Source organism: Schistosoma haematobium, chromosome 3 (assembly GCF_000699445.3).
Source record: "Schistosoma haematobium chromosome 3, whole genome shotgun sequence".
Classification (NCBI taxonomy): domain Eukaryota; kingdom Metazoa; phylum Platyhelminthes; class Trematoda; order Strigeidida; family Schistosomatidae; genus Schistosoma; species Schistosoma haematobium.
In genome coordinates, this window is record NC_067198.1 from 20908271 (window position 1) to 20932805 (window position 24535).

Genomic DNA, 24535 nt, shown 5'->3' on the forward strand with positions numbered 1-24535 from the left:
TGATACATATATTTTTGTTGTATAATTATTAAATAGTTAAACTAAGCATATTCATGTTCCTCTTATTAAAAGCTTTATTTTCACTCATAGACAATTATTATACGATTTATACCCGGTCTATGATATAAAGTCTCACATTTACATCCACTTGTGGCTAGATCTTGTACAGATATTATTTTCTATTTTATGGCACGATGTGGTCTGTTTAGTTTGCATATAAACTCTGTATGTTTGAAATACATGATTAATATCTCAGGGCTAGGCAGGAAGCAGGACCGATAACGACTCTAGACTGCTCGTATGAGTTTATGCGTCATTGGTCCGGCCGATAATTCACTGTTCTCTAATTGACGGTATCATTACATTATATATTAATGGGGCACACTACCACAAGATATAACAAATATATTTACAATGTGCAATGTGAATGAGTTTGTGTGGATCAGTATATTGTTGTTATTTAGAATTCATTGAATAAACGAAACCATTGGTAACGATCAAGAAAATAATTAATATTTGATCATTTCGATTTGGCATATTCCGACAAAGAGGTTCGAACCAGTTTGCTGGACAAAAGGTTGAAATAACTTGCATTTGCTTAAATACAACTTTCACATTTAATGTCATCTATAAACTTGGAGCCCGATTTCAAATTTTTATTAAAAAATGTTTATATAAAAAGTAAATATTTTAGATTTTCTAATGTGATTTTGCCAGTGAGCTAGCTCCCACGGAGAATCAGTGAACTAGTTTAATAATATGTACTTATTTAAGAGATACCATAGATCATAATTTTGTGTGTCTGGTAAGTGATTACAAGAGTAAAGCTGTTATCTGACATAGTATCAACGATGATTATTTATTCATTGTCATTGTAGTCTAAATGATAAAGAAGATTATCACAATGGGAATATGTGCAGATTTGAGTAATTTTAATAGTTGAATTCATCAATCGAACTAAGCAAAAACACCACTGAAAACCTATAAACGCTGGATGATCATTTAATCCTAGTATAAAACTCCTCAGTAGTGCAAATCCACGATTCATAACACAGAACTCAAAATCAAAACCTTCGGTCTTATTCATGAACGCTTAATCTGAAAGAAAATCTCTTGAAGATAATATTTTTTCTGTTACATTTGAAGTGTTATCAAACATGTTGAATAAACTTCACATTAAAAAAACAACATGGATATTTATTCAACTGATATGATGGTTTTAATATTCTATTCAATATACTATTTACTTCAATTGAACATAGGATTTCTGAAATTTTACTGATTGAAATCATGAGTAAATTGGAGCTAGACCATCATGGAAAACCTGGAAGCACTGGACGGCCGTTTCGTCCTAGTATGGGACTCCTCAGCAATGCGCATCCACGATCCCGCAACCCGCGAGACTCGAACGCAGGACCTATCAATCTCGTGCCAGGCGCTTAACTAACTAAACCATTGAGCTGACCGGCATCCAACGGTGTTAATGTCTAATTTCAACCAATCCACGAAGTTGCGCCACCGTACATCATTGTATTCAGTGAGTCGATATCTCACAACAGACCTGGTTGAACTCCACTGGTGACGGCTTCTCACTAGAACTCCAGTAGTATCTCTTGAAGTCAGTCACTAGTTAGCAGATGATTATTATCAGAAGGGGTTTTGTGCTTCCAGATTTTCCATGGTGGTCTAGCTTCAATTGACTCATGATTTCAATCAGTGAAATTTTTAAAATCACAAAACCCCTTCTGATTTCCGAAATTATTTGATCATTTCTATTGATTATTACCATTATAAAGTAACAAAAATAGAATTTGTTACTGTTTCCACTTTATCTTTTTTTTCTGATGAAAGTTGTTTTTTTTTCTTTTTATTTAATAGAAAATTAAAATTGTCTAATATATAGTTAACCAGGAAATTAGATTTATTTAACTTACAAAAGTGTTATAATTTGTGATATTTTCAAATTGCTTATTACGCATACTTCTCCAGTTTGGACATTCCATGAAAATGGTGAATCACCTAAGAGATAGTTTTTTAGAAAAAAAATGAAATAGGTTATTTAGAACAAATAATTATCATGTTTTACAAGTTGAATTCATAGAAGTTACAAATTAGACCATCAATTTCGTAATAACAGTTGTATATTTGAAAGGTATTTTTTTAAAAACTAACCAATTTTTAATGTAATCTAGATGTTTGAGATAAAGAAAGATCTCTTTTCAATGATATTATTTACTTAAATTGTGCAATCTTATCCATAGTTAAATCCATCTCTAGTAGTCTGTAATAAAATAGTAGGGGTTTATGAGTTATGATTATATGTGGTCGTCGTAATTGTTATATCTGGTCGTCGCTGATTGCTGTGCCGGAAAAATGCTGATCACTTATACTCGGAACAGGGACCTCTGCGATTCCCACGATGCGAAAGTAAGAACACAAAGACTGGTATGAGTGAAGATTTATTAGCCCCAAAACACTATGACGACGACGATAATAATAATAATAATAATAATAATAATAATAATAATGAATCCCAATAGTCTAAAATACACTGGCCTATATATTGATTGTACACCCATTTTGATTAATAATTAGGATTAAATCACATACTCAGTTATAACAAATCACTTATTGAGCATAGTTCATGTCAACTGAATACAAGAATATCGTATATTACACAGAAGAAAATATCATACAGGGAAAACAAATCAAATGCTACATTGAGTAATCATTACATTGAATCGAAACGAAAGTAATGTTGAATAAAACTCATGATGAGTAATTCAATCGAGACTTAACTTTTCTTTCCATCATATCAGTTATCTAACGAAGTTATATAAAGTAATCAGAATTTTCCAAGGATCGAATATATTAGCCTATAGTGATGCACTAAAACGGCCTCTCAAGAACTTTAAAGTAAATGTTTACATTTGGAACGACAGGAAAAATTTTTTACTGACATAAATCTGTAAAATAAAACCTGGTTTACCAGATGATTTGAAAAAGTAGGCTTTGTAATTCATGAATTTGTACGTGGTCTCTACTACCTTAGTATTATGTGGACAAGCTTTTACACAGTAGTTGATAGTTTTTCACATTAGTTAACTATCTAAATCTTGTGAATTCATTTATAAACTGAAAACAAAAACATACATCTATGTTTAACCACTAACTGAAACGTAACTCTGATAATAATTATCTACAGTTATAACAACATTGTAATTATATTGTAGTGCTGCTAGCAATTAAATGTCAAGTGATTACAATAAATCAATTAATTGTTTCGAAATAAATTTTAAGAAACTATCAAGTTGAGTCAAATCAAATCGCGACAACAAAGATCATCGTTGAACAATCGATTGAATGGGACTTGTCACTATAAATCAACTTCCTTGATTATGCGAAAGTATTTGACAGTGCAGATAGGTGAAGTTTATGGAACCACCTTCGACATTATGGTGTACCTGATAAAATAGTCAACATGATCAGGAATTCATAAGACGAACTACAGTGTAAAGTTGTGCATGGAGGACAGCTGACAACTGCATTTTAAGTAAGGATCTGGAACAAACAAGGCTTCTTACTCTTCCCCTTTCTATTTCTCCTAGTGGTTTGGTAGACTACGAAGACCTCTACATCTGAGGGAAAGCACAGAATACAATAGACAGGTTGAATGCAACTAGACAATTTGAACATCGCAGATGACCTGGCTCTTCTATCCCATACACACGAACAAGCGCAGATGAAGACAATAAGTGTAGCAGCAGCCTCTGCAGTAGTAGACTTTCACAAACACAAGACAAAAACCAAGATCCTCAAATACAACATGGAGAACACCAAACGAGTCACACTTGTTGGAGAAACTCTGGAAGAGGTGAATTCTTTCACGTATCTGGGATGCATCTTCGTTGAACTAGGAGGATCGGATGCAGACGTTAGGGCGCGGATCGGCAAAGCAAGGACAGTATTCTTACAGTTGAAAAAAGTATGTAACTCAATACAACTGTTGACTAATACCAAAGTGAGAATCTTCAATACAAACGTCAAGACAGTTCTAATGTACGTACGGAGCTGTAACTTAGAAAACTACAGCAACAACCATCAAGAAAGTACAAGTATTTATAAACAGCTGTCTACGGACGATACTCAATATCCATTGGCCGGATACCATCAGGAACAGCGTTCTGTGGGAGGGGACAAACCAGCTTACAGCTGAGGAGGAAATCAGGAAAAGATGACAGAAGTTGATAGGACATAGATTGAGGAAATCCTCAACTGCATCACGAAGTAAGCGCTAACTTGAAATCTTGAAGGGAAGTGGAAAAGTGAAAGGCCAAAGAACATACTATGCCTGGAATTAAAAGCACACATGAAATGGATGAATAAAAACTGGAAAGAACTGAAAAGGATTGCCCAGGACAGAGTTTGATGTAGAACGTTGGTGGACAGCCTATGTTCTTCGACGAGGGGTATCAGGCCTAAGTATGTAAGTAAGTAAGTATCACCTTGAGTATAAACAAAAAGTGTTTCCACTCGATGTGTGGTTTCAAATTGATAAAACACATAGAATTTTCTATAAATCCTAATGTTAAAAAATAATGAACAGATTACTGATTATGGAAAAAAACATCTTTAAATGTTTAATTTCAAATAAATGAAAAAATTACAGTACTTTTTTAATAGGCGAAATGTATTTCATGAGTTATAAAACTCATAATAAGAAAGTGATTTTGCAATATCCATTTAATACCTAATGATTATTTCCTTGATAGAGATTAATTTAATGATAGTGGGATCACTAAAATATTATGAAACCATCTTGATGTGTTTTATATTTGAAAATCAATTATCAATATAAATGAATCAAATATTCTGATTAATTATTTGTAAACTTTTAAATATATTTATGTCACACAACGTTTGCAAAACATTGAAATACTCCGAATACTGTAGTTTCAATGTAGTGAGTTCTCAATATGAAAGAAGTAATATTCATTAACAATCTAAGGTAGAATCTTAATACTTTTTATAAGAAACAAAACCTATACTAATAATAGGTTCAAAATAGCATAAAAGGCGAGACTCTAATTTATGGACGACCTTTGAACGAATCTTAAGTGACCAATCAGAAAACATTCTGTATAGAGTAAAACGATGTTATACAAAACCAAGGAAATAAAGTGGATGCACTTCTTATACGTGGTTTAAAAACTTGTCGAGGTTAGAAAGAGGTTCAGAGGTTCTAAAATCGTAATGCATGCAGTAGAGGAAATCATCCATACGCCTACAAAATAGTCGGCCTCTGGAGCCATGATAAAGTCTCAAAAACTCTTTCAGCCTCGATCACATAGCTTCGATATTGTTTATGTGCATTCCGGTTGCTGAGTGCACAAAATTCTACTTGTGGATAACGACACGATGCTTATAACCAAGCCTACGTAGGAGTCTGTACGCTCTCCAAACATCCATATATAATGTACTACCTGGCTGCAGCCAGTGTTACTGGTACGTTTATTATCCAGTTCGCAATAATTGCCGTAATTTGCCTTAGTTAGGAATTATATATGGGGTTTTCATCACTAACTGACATCAGCTATAATGCCAGAAATTGATTTAGCCAAATGGATGAAAGGCTTTCGCGTTAAAATCCGAGATCTATTATCTTATTATCTGATTGATTCGCCCACAAATTATAGTCTCGCTGTTTTATTTGTTATAGCCGCTCAGTTATCACGTTTTGTACAAAATTCCCTGTGAACCGATCGTACGTTAGCATTAAGCACTGAAGTTGGCGCCGTAACCTTGAAATATCTAAAACGCCTCTGACTGCCTCGTCCATAAATTAGAGTCTCGCCGCCTAAAGTGTCAAAATGATTTCTTTCTATCATATAATTCTGGTATTGTTTATTAGAAAAAAAAATACTGATATTAGTGGTAGTTTCTGTTAAAATATTCATGAAATACAGCAAGATCTTTTAAATCTCCCAGTAATTTTACTATTAATATGAAGAAATTATTAAGTCTATTTCAGTGATGATGTCATTTATTTGAAGACGTTATAGGCTATCAAGACTTTTACCTACGCAGCCTAATATAAAGTCAACATTTATTCTCAAGCCTTTGAGAAACTAAATAGCTTTTTAGTTGTAAGAGACAAATAGTTGCTTTACAAACATAAGATTGATTATAAAAAGTATAAGTATTTATTTGTTAATAAATGTCCGTAGTTATGGAATTCACTTCTCATCATCTAAATGGAAAGTATTGCAACAAGACTGGTGGGGACCTGTGCTCCTTTAGTCTAAGTTGCTAGAAGCAGTCGAAAAGCGTCTGTGTAATTGTTTGAGTATAGATGGTGGAGTGCCTGGTGAAATTAGTCTACACATAATGAAGACAAGAGCTGTCTTTGGTAATCTATTTCATCTATAGAACCTTTGTGATGTTAGCCTGTCAGGTCACTGAATACAGTTCTACTTCAGAATAGCGAAGCCAGAGTTCTCCTAGTTAAAGATGTTCTATAACTATCTGTGTTTGACCATCATTGTCTCCAAAAGATGGTTGACACCCAGTTACATCACCATGTCAGTAATTCTTAATTTTGGCAATGTAATCGCATTCAGTGATGATAATTCATTTGGTGTCATCATTTTACAACACCAAACTTGCTCTACGAATTTTGTCTCAGGACTTTCACATCTTACCTTATTTGTCAACGCTGAGATTGGTATGGAAAAAGCGGAAAAGTATTCAGTTTATCAATTCGCACTATAGTATGAAAGGTAGCTGTATGGGACTGAGATTTTTCAGTCCATCACGACTCCTGGTTGAGGTCCTAAAAACAGCGCAGCACAGTGACTTGCGATGTTGGTAGATGAGGCTTAGAGTAGAAGTCAATGTTAGTCTTGCTGTAGTTTTCCTTTTACATTCTCTAAAAATATGAATGATATTACTTTACCTAGATAAAATCTTTCACAGTTGTATTGTTTATTAAACCGTATCTCCTATTACATACCATTATTGTTCATATAATTAATTGATTTCTCTTGAAATATATTTTATTTAGAGCGTTTTATTCCTGGTCTCCAGGTGTATCAGATTTTATATGCATTTAATAAATAAAAAATGATAGAAAATAAGTAAGGCATTTACTATTTGTGTTCGTACAATCCATTTGCACCAGCAAATAATACTGAATCATATTAGACTTATCAGTCATTATAATACAAGTAGGGTCAAACTAGTTAACTTTGCTACGAGTTCTAATAGATGCTAACTCATAACACCCTAATGATATCATCAAGTCTAATAAAAATAACAAATATGAATAAACTATGTTGGATCGTATGAAATCAATTGTACTCATTTTGTCGCTAATAATTGTTTGTAACAATATTAATTAGTTAACTCCGCCTGGAGCCTTTATGGGGCTACTGCTGATCCCAAGCCCGGACAAAGGAGAAGGATTGGGGTTGGGGTTAGCGACTCCATCTCGTAGTAAACTAACTCGCTAAAAAAACGCTAGCCAGAAAAAAAATTATTATTCAATTAATAAAATACATAAAATCTAAATACCTTTTACTTACCTTTCACTTCCAAATCCAATTTATCAAATGAAAGAGTTTTAAGTTCTTTGAACCAATAAATAGGTATCTGGTAACACCAAAATACACCTTGAAAAGATTTTTTATAAAAATGTTGAAAAGGAAATATTGTGTAACCAGAAAATAGAATTCCAGTTAAGAAGCAAACTTTTACAATATTGTTTAAGTTAATATTTCTATAAAATAGGGAGAAACATTAATTTTTGATAACTTAGTTTCATCAATAATGTTAATAACAAGTGACAGAGTGATTACGGATACGACAACTAAAAAAGAGTAGATCAAGGGTTGTACAGAATTTGTACTTTATGTTTTTTTATTGTTCTCAACATTTGAGTGAGTTGATAAGTGCTCTTCTTCGCTTTGGAATAAGCCTAATTAATTGATAAATAGATTAATGGTATTACATTGATCTACTGACTAGATAATATTCAATGTTCGTTTGTCAAATTATCAGTTCTAATCACATTTCAGCCGACAATGCCTACTTTGGTATGCAACACATTACTAGGTTTGACTTTGCTTAATGTAAGTTAGTTTGAGATATGACTAAATAACATAGATTATAAAAGCTTTTTTACAGCATTAAATTAACTGTTGAGTTAACCAACCTTTGAGAGCCTAATGTTTCAGTTAGATTTTAATTTAAAACACATTTTTATGAAATACAGAGTGAATCGCTTGACTGTTTGATAATCTAAACGTCTGTTCAATGAGAAATACCAAACATAAAGTTTAGAAGAAAATAGATATTGACTTCACTGTGAATGATACCTATAGATGTATTAGAAAGCTAAAGAAATATCATACAATAGTTGTTTAGTTTTATTGATCATTAGATTGACATAGATATAAAATGCAATAAAATTGATATTTTTCTCATTCTTTTTATTGTATGTATGATTCATAATGTAAATGGTAAATATTGAATATTATCAGATGGGGGTTTTGTGAAGATTTTAGTAATTTAATAGTTGGCACAACTTTCTGTATTGGTTGAAGTTATACATTAACACTTTCGAATGCCGAGTCAATGATCTAGAGGCTAAGTGTTTGCGCGCAAAACCGATGGGTCCTGAGTTTGAATCCCGTGAGCGGGATCGTGGAGGCGCACCGTTGAGGAGTCCCACACTATGACAAAACGGCTGTTCAGTGCTTCCAGATTTTCCATGGTGATCAAGTTCCACTTGATTCATGAATTCAACTATGAAATATTGAACAATTTAGAACCAGAATTTTGAGTAAAGTATCACATAGGCTGTATTTAGAAATATCGGAGGTGAATTAATATAGAAAATTGTTTAGAGTTAAAATCATCAGTGAAAGATAGAAAATTGATTATGAAAAAACTGAAATTTTATTTTGAATGGGAATGTACGTCAATCATAACTATTGTTTTCTATGTCATACAGAATCGTTTCTGTAAAGAAATACAATGAATATGTACACGTATATTAATTGTATATTTTATTGCAGTGTCAATCATTATGGGGAGGAAATATGCTTTTAGGGATGATCAATACATGATTATTTCACAATAATAAAAAAAGGTTGTTTTTCTCAATCTCTGGATAGTTCTTATATCTTTTCTTACGAAAAACGTTTGTATCTTAATCAAAGCAGAATATATCGTGATATAATAAATTAAAATTGTTTCATTTGTTTTAAACTATTCACACATTCTGAAAGTTAAGTTAAACTTTCACAAGCTAAGTTTGTGCTTTATTGAACAGTGAGATTATTGAACTATGAAGAGTCAAAATCATTACATCCCTACAAATTTAATGGTTGAGAATGGACTGAGAAGAAGAGAATAGTTATTCCATAATCAACCTCTGACGAATATGAAAAAGATTATCTGTTCGACACAAGATCCGAGTAAACTGATTGAAACGTAAAAGTACATTATTACTCAAGAAAGGATTACTCTTATGTTAGATAACATTGTGAAAATTCAAGTTTCAAAAAATACAAAAACATTAATCGTGATATCAGTGATAACTAAGAAGGAAAGAAAAAGTTGTTTAGTTATGATATAACACTTTCTAATAGAGTAAACACACAACTATGATTTTATTGAGTGAGGATCATGTTATTCCATAAACTGATTTGGGTTCAAAATCTACGCCATATAAATAATCCAGTATTCTTCTTTAAAATACGTTTGGAACTTATTTCCCACAGAGTTTCAGTAAATCTTAATTCCTCGAGGTTTTCTTAATAAGAATGTGTTTCAACAATTACATTTTTATCAACCGAGATGAAAGACTTAAGGGCGTTCCTATGTAATTTTCCGTCTATAAATGAACCATTAATACTATTTGTTTTCTTGATAAAGTTTATAGGAAAATACTCTTATTATAGCTAATTTACCAGTGTTTAGAGATCTGGATGTTCTAATGTCGACACTATAATAAACCGTGATAAGTTATGAAAAGTCAAATATTCTGCGTCTCTTGAAATAAAACGAAACTATTCTCGAAAGTCATACTGTCCTTGCTTTGTTAAATATTCACTGGTGATCCTTCTCAGATCCTTCTCATCTAATCTCATACCGAAAATGTGGAGAAAGATGAAGATAATTCCTATACCCAAGAAAGCATCTGGTGATAAGAATGTAAAATTTAGACCTATTGCAATAACTTCACCCTTCCTCAAAACAATGGAAAAATTATTAATACTTCCACTTCAGCCTGCGATAAAAGAGCATACCGATTCATATCAGTTTGCTTACAAACGCAAAAGAAGCACTTTAGATGCTGTTGAAGTTCTGCATCACAACATAGTGTTCAACTTAGAAAAGGGTAAGAAGTATGTTCGATGTACTTTTCTGGACTATACTTCAGCTTTCGATTCTATACCAAGACAACGTTTAATTAACAAGTTAATCAGCGTCAACACTGACAGCTAGATAACCAACTGGCTATGTTCCTACCTCTCTGGAAGGGAACAGTACACTGCGTTTGGAGGAAAGTGTTCAGAGTCTCTACTGTCTCATGAAGGTGTACCACAAGAAGCTGTTCTTTCACCTCATCTTTTCCCTTTTTTCTGCATGATCTGCCATCTTCCACAGATAACACTTTTTTGAAATATGCAGATGATCTCACTGTATGTATGCCTATATCTTCCTCTTTACGTCCCATAGAAATGAATGAGTTTTTGTCTCGTATTGATTGTTGGTCTGTTGGTAATGGTCTCATACCTAATCCGTCTAAATGTCAAGCTGTTAAATTTAGCATGAAACATGAACGGAATATAAACACCATTTTGAGATCCCATAATGCTTGTACCATCCGAGACTCTTTGATAAACTCAGTGTCGAAGGTCAATTATCTTGGTGTCACCTTTTCCTCTGATCTGTCTTGGTCCTCCCACGTTTTAATGTTATCGAATAAGGTTTTCCGTCTGACCTACGACATAAAGAGATCGCATGCTCTTGGAATTACTCGTCATTTACTTTTACAATTTGTCAATTCTTGCATATTACCTATTATTCTTTACTGTTCTCCATTATTCTTTCCCGGGCTTTTGAGAAAAGACTTTGCTGTATTGCGAAGAGTGCTGAAGGCAGTTAGCAAGATGTGTGGTGAATCTTTCGTGGTCATAATTAATATTGTTGTGGATAGACATTTAAAATCATGCAAACTCCTGGCAGGTGTTATTTTATCAGATACTAACCACCCCCTTCACTTATATCTTTCTCCTTGTATATCTTTTGGTGGAACGAGACGTGATTACATTAAAATCCATGCACGCAAAGAAAAATATAGAAGTTCTATAATACCTTACCTAGCAGCTACACTCTGTGACGAACAGGTTGTTAGAGTTAACCTAGTCAATAACCTGCATTCTTAACACGTCTTTAATTTTAAAAGTTGTACAGTTCTTCGGTTTTTGTTTGTTTGTTTTGTTTTTAAAACCTTTTTTATTTCTTTTTTTATTTGTTACTGTCTTATTTTTGTTGTTGCGTAAGTAGCTTGTTGAAATACCCTGTGCTGAGAATTCTATATTGTACCAAAATATAATATTGAATAAAGCCATTAATAATAATAATAATAATAATAATAATAATAATAATAATATGTGTAACGTAATTAACCATCCAGCGTTTTTTTTATTTATCAATCTGGTTTGCAATTATGAAACGTGACGTACACGTGCTTGAGAGTTTTATACAATTTGAGGGTAAGTTTTAAACTAATTTCGTCTATAATGTTTCTAAATTGAAAATGATTCTTAAGTTTATTTTTGTGTAAATGAAAATGATTGAAAAACTGTTAACTAACCTGGAGGTATACGTAAAATAAAGTTCTTTCTGAAAGGTGATGGACGCTTCACAATTATCTGAAACGGTTCTAAAATGCAGAAAAATATGAAAGATGGTAAACAGGGTTTGGTTTACTAAAACATTTATTTGAAATTCCAGTTTATCATTTAAGGCTTTTTATGTATAAGTGTATAACTCTATTTTTAAATGTTACAAGTTAATCAAACGGCTTTGTTCTCAAGAAAATAGTGACACAAGGTTTTATAATAAATTTGGAAGTAATATACTCTGATAATCAAAGTAAATTAACCTAGACTTCACTAATTTGATAACGTTACTTTAAAAGGAACATTTTATGAGTGCATTCTCTTAAGTTTATGGGAAAATCAATGGCTATGTAAAACTCCTCACACACGAGAAGTGATCATCTGTCAGACTACATGTTCCTATAAAGGGTTTGAAAAATTGTCTAGAACTATTTACAATATTCATTTCAGTAATTATTGAGAAGAATTGAAGAGTTAGGTAGATCCAAATATTCTTTGATGTTGCATTGAAATCTTAAACCTTCAAGGACTAGATGGCCGTTTCTTTCTAACAAAGGTTTTCTCAACAATGCCCATCTATAACTCGGCACGAAGGACGTGAACATAGAATCTTCAATGTCTCACACAAAAGTTTAACCTGTAGACTAACGAGTCAGGATCTAACAGTACCAATGCCTAACTCTCAATCAATCCACCATATTGCACGATCATTACTAAATGTTTTCTAATTCTTTACATCATTTTTTAAACACAAAATTTGTTCAGTTTATTAAAACATTTCAAATCCATTGTTATTTGAACAAATTTCTATAAAATCTAAGGAAAATTATTTCTATTATATAAGGCAAATTCAACAACTCAGTAAACAATTCCTTTGAAGGAAAAACCAAATTATTTTCTATGTTCATCAAAACAAAGCACAAAACAAAATATATGGATATGTTAACTAATCTGCTATGATAATTCATTAATATATCCAAATAACTAATATATTTTTCCCTTAAATCTTTATATTTATTTCAAAAAGCAAAGCAAAACTATCTTCTTTTTTCGCTTCTTAGGTAAACATAAAAGTGTTAATAAGCCTAGGTTGGAATTTCAATTCAAGAATAGTTATCAGTTTTTTTTTCTCTCTTGTTTCTTATTCATCAAAGCAAAAGCATTTCTATCATGCTATTTTAACTGACCCAGTTCAATTAGGTTAGTTATAAAAATGAAAATAATAATAATATAACCATCGTTACGATTGACAGAATTCTCTTTAACTCTTCTTTTATTATATGAAATGTATGGTCTATTCAGTATGATTATTTAATTATTCGCTTGAACACAACTTCATTAGTATATTTCTTGTTACGATTTATTTTAAATTGGACTATAGATTGTGAAAATTTAAAAAATTAGAGTAGAAAATTGCTTAAGGTAAAAGGTGAATCAGAATAGGATTGTGGAGACTTGAATTTTTATTGAGATCATGAACCGATCAATGTTGGACCACTATGAAAAACCTTCAATCACTGGAAGGCTGTTTCGTTCTGATTTGAGACTCCTCGGCGGCGCGTATCCACGATCTCGCACTTGAGACTTGAACCCAGGAACTTCAGTTTCTTGTGAATACTTAACCTCTAGAGCACTGAGTTGGCATCCAACGGTGTTAATATCCGACTTCAACCAATCTTCAATTGCGGGATACGGGTGCACACTTCTGGGGAGTCCCAAATAAGGACGAAACGACTATCCAGTGCTTGAAGGTTTTTACTGGTGGTCTAACATTGACCAGTTTATGATTTCAATAGAAGGTGGCTAACATCTCTTCCTTATCTTATTTACTATGCTATTTCGTAGGAGTAAACGACAACTTATTTTATAAGAATTGCCTTAATGATTGAATCTACCACAAGATCAATATCAAATTATACTTCGTATTGTTGTATCGTAGTGGTATTGATGAATTACTTATGTTGAGTAAAGATTTTGGCAAATTAAAGTTTAATAGTCCTGTTGTATTTAGCAAAACACCTTATACTAATATTACACGTTTTTCTTATTACAGTACCAGAAAACTATGAATATATTCAGTTGATGAAATGACGGTTTTGTAATTTTTATCGCACTGCTCGATAACTTTTAATTAGCAGACGTTAGGAAAAGAGAAACTGAACTAAACAGTCAGGTTTCATTATATTAGTGCTTACTGTGTTATCCTTCAATTTTCGTGCATATGTATATATATTATAGTGTTTAGAGATGGTGTCGAAGATGTATAACTCAGCTGGGTAATTTTGGTGGAGTTTCGTTCTCTGAACTACATGGTATAGTTGTGGAGTTTATAATTATTCTTCTAAACAATATCACCAACGTAAGCTTTAAATAGAAGTAAACTATTTGGATTTCTTTACATATGACTAACAGCTTGTCCTGTACAAGATATTCCAATTTCAATGAAACTCTTTTGTAAAGTCTATTGATTTATGTGTATGTGAAAATTATCGATTTTCTTTTAAACTGAAATACACCAAGACATGTTAGTTGAATCATCAGTATTTTATAACCTTTTTTTCATGCTGAAATCCTTGAATGTAGCGGAAAAACATAATTACCTAATCTTACAAACTTGCATTTCTGATTGTGATAATCAATAATTCGCGTTAAGTGAAATTTAGTATATTCATAGTTGAAAATTCTTAAGTCATGAATACAAATACATTAACATGATAAAGTATTTAGATGTTTATGATATACATTGACTGATTTATCTCCTTTATCAAAAACCATCCAATGATATAAATTTGATTTGTTTCCCTTTCATTGAATTTCGTTTTGCCTCTTTGATATTAGTTTGTCAACTGGATAACCTAAGCTACTAAACATTATTATATTCTTTCAAGTTGAATTACGTTTTCCCAATCTTTAAGTATTAATGCCTACCTGTTGTTTAATTTTTACTGACATAATATTCTGATTATTCCTATTTATATTGAAATACTACTTTTAATTACACTATGCTTTATGACTTATAGACAATCTGCTTTCATGTTAGTCGCTACACTTGTTCATGTAATTGTAACTATTGATATACCATGGTCTGTCATTTATTAAAGATATGACATTTTTATTGAATGACATCAATAATAACCTATTTCAAGGGTGTTTTGTTGAATAACTTTCGGAAGTCTGTAAATTAGGAAGTGTATATGCCGTAAATTTACATACAAACACACTTCGACTTTATAAAACTATTGTTAACTCTGATTATTTTCGTATCATTTTATTTGAAACTTACAATTTATGTTTTATCAAAAACAAAATTAATTCATAGAACGTTGGATATTTCAGTATAGTCTGTCTTATAGCGCATGAATAGTTTAATTTGTGTGTCAATTTCTTGTTTAGAAAAAAACAATCACAAATCTTAGTGATTTGTGGAGTATACGAAAAGTTTAGTACAGTTAAGATATAATCAATGATGACATTCTTTATGGTTGAATGCACTTATTACATAACAATCAATGAATGAAGAATAATCTGACAATTATTCAACTTTAATTTTCATCAGTAAGTATGAAAAAACGAGGACAGTAATCATTTATTCACTTACCACACGCTCTATTCTGATCCCTATCTGTTGCACATACAATAAATGTATGATTTCCAACATGGTCTGGTAATGGTTTAAGTCGTATAATTTGATTCTTTGGATCAAACGATACCCAGTTTTTTATATCACGTGTAATCTCTTCACCGATAGCCTGATTCAAGTTTTCCATAGACTTAAGTTCAATATATGAAATATTTTCGCTATTTGAAGCGTATAATGTAAGTTTGAGGTTTTGTGTATAACCATCTTGAAGATCATAGAATGTATTCTGTGGTATTTGGACATTAGATATTTGATACACTGTTGTTTTTATTGGTGTTATATAATTTTTAACTCTTGGTATATTCGAATGTATTAGATCAGAACTGGAATGCTCTAAAAATGAACGATAATCCATTTTTGAAAATTGTTGAAACGAAGCCATTCCTGAACCTTCTTCTAAATATCCAGCTTCACGTGACGACACTGCAGATCGTTTATTAAGAGATCGTTTTACATTTTCTTGTTTTGTCTGTGTTGCATCATCCAAAGAATTATGAATTAGATCACCAACAATCCATTCAGCCAACTAGTTAATCAAGGTATATTCATATCATAGAAGTAGTGAATAACACATTAGCTTAAAAACAGGTGAATAATGTTTCTTAGATTAAACATAAAATATTTATTTATTAAGTGTCATAAGTTCATAAAACTTGAAGCCTGAGTTACCTAACAGATAACAAATGATTAAAAACGGACTAAAAATAAATGTCAGAAAGTAAACGGGGATGTTTCGTTTTGTTCTGTCTAACAATAACGGATATTGTAAACATCATAGTAACTGAAAAAGTGGGTTCAAACGACTTTCTTTGTATATAAGATTCAGAATTACATTTCAAATGTACAACTTAACAAGGCGAATATCTTCTTTGATTTTGTATTTCTTTCCGGGTTAACGTTATAATTAATTGAAATATTGGTGCCTGAATTCGATAACATCCAAATTCTTAATGATCATAAAACATTACTCTACCAATATTTCGAGGTAATATAATACATTTAATCGGAAACACACTCGAATAGATTACTGAGATTTATCTAAATGCTAAACCTTGTAATATTTTGGAAGAACTATATATACAAAAATCTGATAGTGTTGTTTGAAATATTATTGTCCAAAATCAACTCATTCTGATAATAATCATGTGCTCGCTAGTGACTAGCTTCAAGATGGAACTCCCGGAGTTCTAGTGTAAATCAGTGACCAGTGGAGTCCAATCTTTTCAGATGGAGACAGTTAACTACCTCAAACAATGGATGTATGGTTTCGCAAGATTATGGATCTATGGAAGATAGAAATTAACATCGTTATGTGCCGGCTCAGTGGTCTAGATGTTAGGTGTTTGAATGCGAGACCTAAGGTCCTAGATCCGACCATCGGGTGCGGGATTGCATTTAAAATATGAATTGAAATTTATGTGATTTTTGTAGTGAAGAAAATGATTTAGATGTGTATATATAAATATCAAATTACCGGACTTTATATTATATTTTTATGATGTATTATGAATTAAATCGAAATTAAAGCAAAAACAGAACATTCTACTCATTAAAACAAGAGCTCAGTTAATGAAAGCTAGGAACGCTCTACAAGAAACGGTGCAAGGAGTTAGTGCAAAATCTTACTGTACATGACAAGAGGATTGATGTAACGTTACTACATAGTTGCATGCTTTTGATACATTATTTAATGTAATTTTGAATAGGTTCGAGGGATATTTTAGGGTTATCGTTAGATTAAACTAGTCGATAAGTTATAGACAACATAGTATTTAGCACACAGCTGAATTGGTTGACACATCCAAATCAGTATCAGCACAAATGACAAGAAATGGAATCAAAGTGTCAAAATACAATATAATCGATTATAATAAACATGTGAAACATATTTCGAAAATAAATTCAGTTGGAGAATAGGAAGTTTGAATAAGTGCTCAAAATTTAATGTAAGATTTGAAACACTTGCACCACTGCTATTACTTTCGAAACGGTCAGCTGATATACATAACCAAATACTTCAAACTCCAACCAATATGCCTTAACATTTAATAACATCGCAAAGAATCAACGACTTTAAAGTCAGATCCTTCTTATCTCTCAACCTACTTCTATTTCAGTCATTATAGAACATCAGAAGAGGGACAGATGAGGAATTATCTCACTTGAACTAACAATAATTTACAGGTATATAGGATACTACGTATATTATAGGTATTAAGTAAACACATTTTAGAAATCTGAAATCAGTTGAATCTGTAGAGGCTGGTATTCTATGTCAAGCCCATATAGATTATTCTAGCCTCTAGACAGATCAATATATTCATTCATCTCAGCCACATATTTTACACTTGACTTTTTATGTAAGTACATGTGTGTGTATTTCTTGTCTTACTCATCACATGTCTGTAACTTATTTTCGCCTGACAATAAATATCGATTCACTCTTGGCTAAAGCGAGTCGGCTCAAATGCCTTCTCCTATCTGTTTCGTTTCGCTCTCTTATTCGCTTCGTTTCTCTGGTCGTCTTGATCAACGGTTGTATGAAATACACGCTTTCGAAATCCATTCTCGTATTTGACTTATTTAATTCCCTTATTCACCAACGCGATTTAAGTTGATGATCATGTACTTGGAATTACCGAAATGTATATTTCGATAACAATCAGTAAACAATCTACCTACTTGAAACCATTGTACAATACCATTTAATTATTTGATCGAAACTGAAAATTTCAAAGATGCTAAATAAATTACATTCATGTAAAATCTTGTTTCATTCTGGATCATTTTAAAGTTTGGTCTTATTCTACTCATATAAACAAAACAATCTATCTAATTTAAATTTAGAATAAAAAGACATTGAATAAATGAATTGATAAATTTAAAGTTTATCTATGTTTATTCCTTTATTCTAAGTACTAAGTAATGACCATCATTTGGAAAGCTTGACATTAATAACTAATACTATTCTGATTGCTTAACTACACTACACCATGTGGTGTTATCCATAAATTTCTCAACATTCAGTAAGTGTATGGTGTTAATTATGTTTTAGGTATTTCCCGTTCATTTGAGGAAAAATGGTTGAGTACTTAATATAAAAATTTTGTTTACACTAAATATTTCATTTCAAACATAGGAAACTATCAACACCTAACCTCTGTAAATACTTAAGTGTAGTAAATCCCGTTGAATGTTATGAAAGAATCTGAAATAAAATCATTAAATATTACACCATAATACATTGGATTAACCTATTAATAGAATGAAGGAATATGAGAATCTTTGGAACACTCCATATTTATTGAATATTACAAAAGGCTGTAAAACGAACTACGATCACGTTCATTCCTAGATCTATGACTACATTTTTTTCCACTGAAATGAATGTCAATTATATGATAGATAAATTGTATCATAGTAAACAAACTAGTAAATTAATACATGACCTAGATTAATGATTCAATTATATAATGAAAATAATCAATTAAATAATTTAATCAATATAATTAATGAAAATTAATTATGTCTATTTATTTTTCTGATATGATCATTTCATTTTCAATCTGATATCTATTAATTTGACAAATTCATTCAACAGAATGATTGTTTGAATAATAATAATAATAATAATTGAATTTATGACCCTATTATTATATTGACAAATGATCACTAGAAAACATATTTTTGGTTAATGAATAAATAAACAAGGATAAGAACGGGAAATATAATTCAAGCCATTTCGATCTTATCCTGCTAGATATTGTTTATATGACACATTATTCTGTCAAGGATTATATCAGCTCACTGAAAACAATGGTATACGGTGGCGCAACTTCGTGGATTGGTTGAAGTTAGAAATTAACACCGTTGGATGCCGATCAGCTCAGTTGTCTAGTTGGTCAAGCGCTTGGCGCAAGACTAATAGGTCTTGGGTTCGAATCTAGCGGGGTGCGGGATCGTGGATGCGCACTGCTGAGGAGTCCCATACTAGGACGGAACTGCCCTCCAGTGCTTCCAGGTTTTCTATGGTGGTCTAGCTCTAATTGACTCGTGATTTCAATCTGTGAAATTTCTAGACTTTCCACAAACCCCTTCTGATTATTTATTTATTTAAGCGCATAAACATTGGTACAAGGAGGCTAGGATACTGCTCGAGTGCGCAAACCAAAATAGGTGGTTTTCTTAAGGGGCCACACCCGGAGCCTTTGACCTAAAATTTGATCCACAAGGCAATGGAGCGACGTCAGGTGATGCAGCCCCAAGATAACCGGTGGCCAATAATTGGTTCATATGCCTGTTGTTCCTTCAGGATCCTAGAGCCCATGTGCACCAGTCGTTTGGAATCAGAGTATTCTAACTCCCCTAGGTGAATCTTCCGTATCCACCAACCCAGTTAAAGCGCCAGACATTATCTTTTCATTCTGTCAGTTTCGTAAACAACACCCTCGACACGAGAAGGTAGTGAGTAGGATTTCTTTGGCAGTGGTTGTGTGTTCGTGGCCATGTGAGAGCATTTCGAGAGAGAGAATTGACTCTCCCGATTCTCAGCCGTACCATGACATTTGGGGGTTCAAGGATTATTATGAAAATAGGAATTTCAACTATACCTAAATGATCAAAATGAGAGCAAATAATATTTATTAAACAAATCAATTCATTATAAATTAATATTTTATCCGAAGAAGTTTTGTCATATGTCATGGGATGTAATCTAAGTATGTATGTCAAAACTATTTTCAATTTAACTATTGTTTAGTGTCATATAGTTGGCAGTCATCGATAAGTAACTGTAGAAGAAGGGATTTCGATGGTTTAAACCCCTTATTAAGAATTAAACATGCTTTTGGTGGTAATAATACCCTTTAAGGGATATAAATTAACATCACTCAATGTTGATGCCAAAAGCGCTACCACGATTGACTTTTAGTAACCGCAATAAGGTTATTACTAAGTGATCTTTAAGTCAGGGTTTACCCTCTAATACAATCTACCACTGAGAAGTAATCATTACCATGTTAGTTATTCCTTGATTTCGGTCTGATTAGTTTCAAGGAGATGTAAAAATCTGAAAGGAATTATGAAAACTTAGTTAGTTAAAGTGAGTGAAGTAGAAACGTTTTCCCAAATACTGATGTAAATAACAAGGCTCATAATAATAAAGCATGGACAAAAAGCATTCGAGATGCAATTTTCGGAGTTATAGTAAGAAGACGTGATCATTAGAGTTCAATTTTGTTGGATATGAGACAGCTGTCTATCACAGGGAAGTGATGAGGGTTTTGTAATACTGCGAACTGAATGTATTTAGGCATTAACTTGATTGAATGCCGGCTCATTGGAATAGAGTTCAAGGGTTCGTAGGCGAAACCGAATGTCCGAGGTTCACTGTCTGTGTATAGGATCGCAAATCAACCTTACTCAGTAGTTTCATACTAGGAAGAAATGGTCGTCCAGTACTTCTAGGATTTTGATATTGATTTGGCTAAGATCAGCTCAAGAATTAGGAAATGAAAATTGTATAGTCTCCAGAAATCCCATGCCTTAAAAAAAATTCCAGCGTTAGTGCAATCGATTAAAATCTGATATGAGAGAATGAAGAACGTTTCAAAGAACGTGAGTGAGAAAACAATTGATGAATCATCGTATGAGTTATAAGTTAACCCGAAACTACTATCATTTTGACTAATACACGGGAGTTCATCATTTCACCATCTTTAATGTTTACTTTACCGTGAAATTAATTTTATATCATTGAATGAGATTCTGTTTAGTGGCATACTTGACTGTTGATACTTTCTATAATTATATAATCATGACGGAAAAAAGCCATAGAAAAGTGGAAAGAAATTAAGTGGCAAAACCAATTTTTCGGAAATTGATTAAATGTTCAAAGTAGGAATATAAACATTGTTATATCAATAGTTATAAGGATTGGTTTATTTTTATTTCTTTATTGACATCATACAAGAAGACAACTTATCAGTTGGTTTGCATCTTACTCAAACCACCTAGCCACTTCATAGTATTGAAGCATCTACGAAAAAGGTCTGAAGGAGTATTAAATTGATTCGAAAATTATCGAAGTTTCATTCAATTCCGTTTAAGCTCATTTATTCTTCTTTAAAGTCAAATTGAACGCCACTTATGGGTCAACATATCTTGAAATAGTTAAAAACATTCCCAAATCAGTTGCAATTTAGGTAGGAAATCTGAAACCTGGTATTAATTGTTTTGAAGAAGAACAGTGTAATACCACTGAACGTCAACCTAATTTCGTGAGTATTCTGTTTACAAATAAATCAATTTAATGAATCCAATGGTTATTTAATATTGTGGTAGGACAGAAATGACATAGACGTTACCAGATATTTAAATACGAAACGAGTTGAAATTATCTGATCAATTAAAAAAGAACAAATTATAAAGTTGTGCTTAATTTTTTTTTCAGTATATCACTTGTGATTTATGATAGGATAACACACTGGCATGAAGAGCTTTTCGATGACATAACTTTTGTTATCTAAGTTTAACTAGAAATTTATTTTAGATAATTGTGCTAACGACTGGAACCAGAATATTTTTACACGAACAATACGATTGTAATCGACCAGTTAACTCTTCAATTATTAATGACAGATTCACTATTTCGGACAGATAAAATATATTTTGTTAAAATATTCTTATCAAAGTCATTTAATGACTGTAAATGTATAAATTCAAGACAGTTTCACTGTATGGGGCGGAAACTTCGAGAACTACGAAAGCCACCATCCAGAAGATACAGGTATTTATTAACAGTTGTCTACGCAAAATACTTCGGATCCGTTGGCTGGACACTATTAGCAACAACCAACTGTGGGAAAGAAAAAACCAGATTACAGTGGATGAAGAAATCAGGAAGAAGCGATGGAAGTGGATAGGACACACATTGAGGAACGCACCCAACTGCGTCACAAGACAAGCCCTCATATGGAATCCTCAAGGCCAAAGGAAAAGAGGAAGACCAAAGAACACATTACGCCGAGAAATGGAAATAGACATGAGAAAAATGAACAAGAATTGGATGGAAATAGAAAGGAAGGCCCAGGACAGAGTGGGTCGGATGATTCTGTTCGGCGGTCTATGCTCCATTAGGAGTAACAAGCGTAAGTAAGCAAGTATGTAAGTAAGTAAGTAAATGTATAAATATCTGAAGAATGAATTAATGATTTGCAAGTGTAATTCAATAATACTTCTTACCGTGATATTTTTAAACATCTCAAAACGAGTAAAATTTGTATTATTCAATAGTGTCCAAATTGGTATCAATCCAATCTGAAATTTCTTCTCTAATACAGTTAATATTTTCAATATATGATCAGGTATAATACCACATCCAATATGTTGTATCCTAATTAATTGGGAAAAATTTGATTTAGAATTTCTGATATAATTATGAGCTTTAGCGCTAGCCAATATGGATAATTTCCTAATAAGTGAAGAAAAAAAGATGAAACACATAAAATAAGTTTCGTAAATAATGAATTCATTTTTAGGACTTGACTTAAGATATTATACGTATCTGTGATTCGGTAACACATACATACATTTTCGAACATCTTTTGTGTGTCAGGTAAGTGAATAATGAATAATAAAGTTTAGTTTTTACTGAGATTTTCAGTTCAAAACTCTAACTTTCACATGGTTCACTTTTTTTTATCCATCAAGTTGGTTGAGAAACAGTGGCATGTTCACAGAAATGAAACCCCTAGTGATTTTTATGTTTTTAAATCCCGCATTTATCCACTAAATGAATGAATGAAGAATTGTTCGGAAGTACTTGATGCTGCACACTTATTGATCAATTGAAAACGATTGTTTTTGATTGAGATCATGAACCGATTGATATTAGACCACCACATTTTGAAACCTAAAAGCACTGGATGGCCGTTTCGTCCCATTGTCGGACTCCTCAGCAGTGCGCATCCACGATTCCGCACGCTGGATTCGAGCTCAGGGCCTTCAGTCTCGCGCGCGAACGCTTAACCAACCGGAGTTTCCAGTTCATAATCTCCACAACCCCTGTACTAGTAATCAACATATGGTCACTAGTGACTAGATTCGTGAGGGAATTCTCGTAGTTCTAGTGAGAAGCCGTGACCAGTGGAGCTAATCCATGTCAGGTAGAGACAGGTATTTACCTCAGTACAACGGATGTTGGTCGCACAATTTCGTAGATTGGTTGACGTTAGACACTATCACCATTGGATGCCGGCTCAGTGGTCTAATAAGAGACTGATCAATCCCACTCCTAATTAACAATGGGAAAATACAAGTAAACAACATTAAGTGAATTTTATGGCAATTACAGTTTATAAACAATTTTTTACAAATAAAACGTTAAGTATTTCATCATTCTTATGAAATTCTCCTATAAACTCAAATAAAGATATAGACATTTTGTAGAGCTGTACTTTACATGAAAGTAAACTAGTTTTGAACAGAAAAAACAAACAAATGAAAATTGTTTATGACACAAATATACAATATTATATTGAATATGTATGTTGTTCGTCATTAGTTTAACTATAGTTTATCATTATATTTATATGTCAGAATGAAATTGTTTAATGATGATGAACTGAACGTCACTTTCCTACATCATAAAAAGAATTATTATTATATTAATTAATGTAATAGTATTATATTTATTCAGTAGTATATCTTGTTTTTGGGGTGTAAAAAAATAATTTAACATTGTACAAAATGACCAGTATTTTCAGTTATATTACTAAATGTAATTAATTCTTTAAAAGTATATGAATATATTTTTATTTCAGTTTGTTTTGTTTCTATATTAGGTTATTCATTACTGAATAAGACCTCGTTAGTAACATAGATTATACAATGACAGTATTGATTAAAATTTTTATTTATTTATTTATTTATGGATTTCTAGAAGAATAATATAAATTTGTTTATATTTCTAACCAACTCT

The 24535-nt window shown here is 32.1% G+C and overlaps 1 protein-coding gene across 2 annotated transcripts in view; it reads right to left on the reverse strand.

Moving 5' to 3' along the window:
* The window catches only part of DAG1 (Dystroglycan 1 (Dystrophin-associated glycoprotein 1)), a 110747-nt gene that overhangs the window by 65411 nt on the left and 20801 nt on the right, over positions 1–24535 (reverse strand). For both annotated transcript variants that reach the window (XM_051213255.1, XM_051213254.1), the window contains exons 2-6: positions 22798–23026; positions 15514–16081; positions 11888–11956; positions 7584–7670; positions 1935–2019 (exon numbers count right to left, since the gene is read on the reverse strand). Coding sequence is in view for 1 of the 2 variants with exons in the window: in XM_051213254.1 (XP_051069218.1) it covers positions 1935–2019; positions 7584–7670; positions 11888–11956; positions 15514–15937 (665 nt within the window). In the remaining variant the exon portion in view is untranslated. The remainder of the gene's footprint in view (positions 1–1934; positions 2020–7583; positions 7671–11887; positions 11957–15513; positions 16082–22797; positions 23027–24535) is intronic.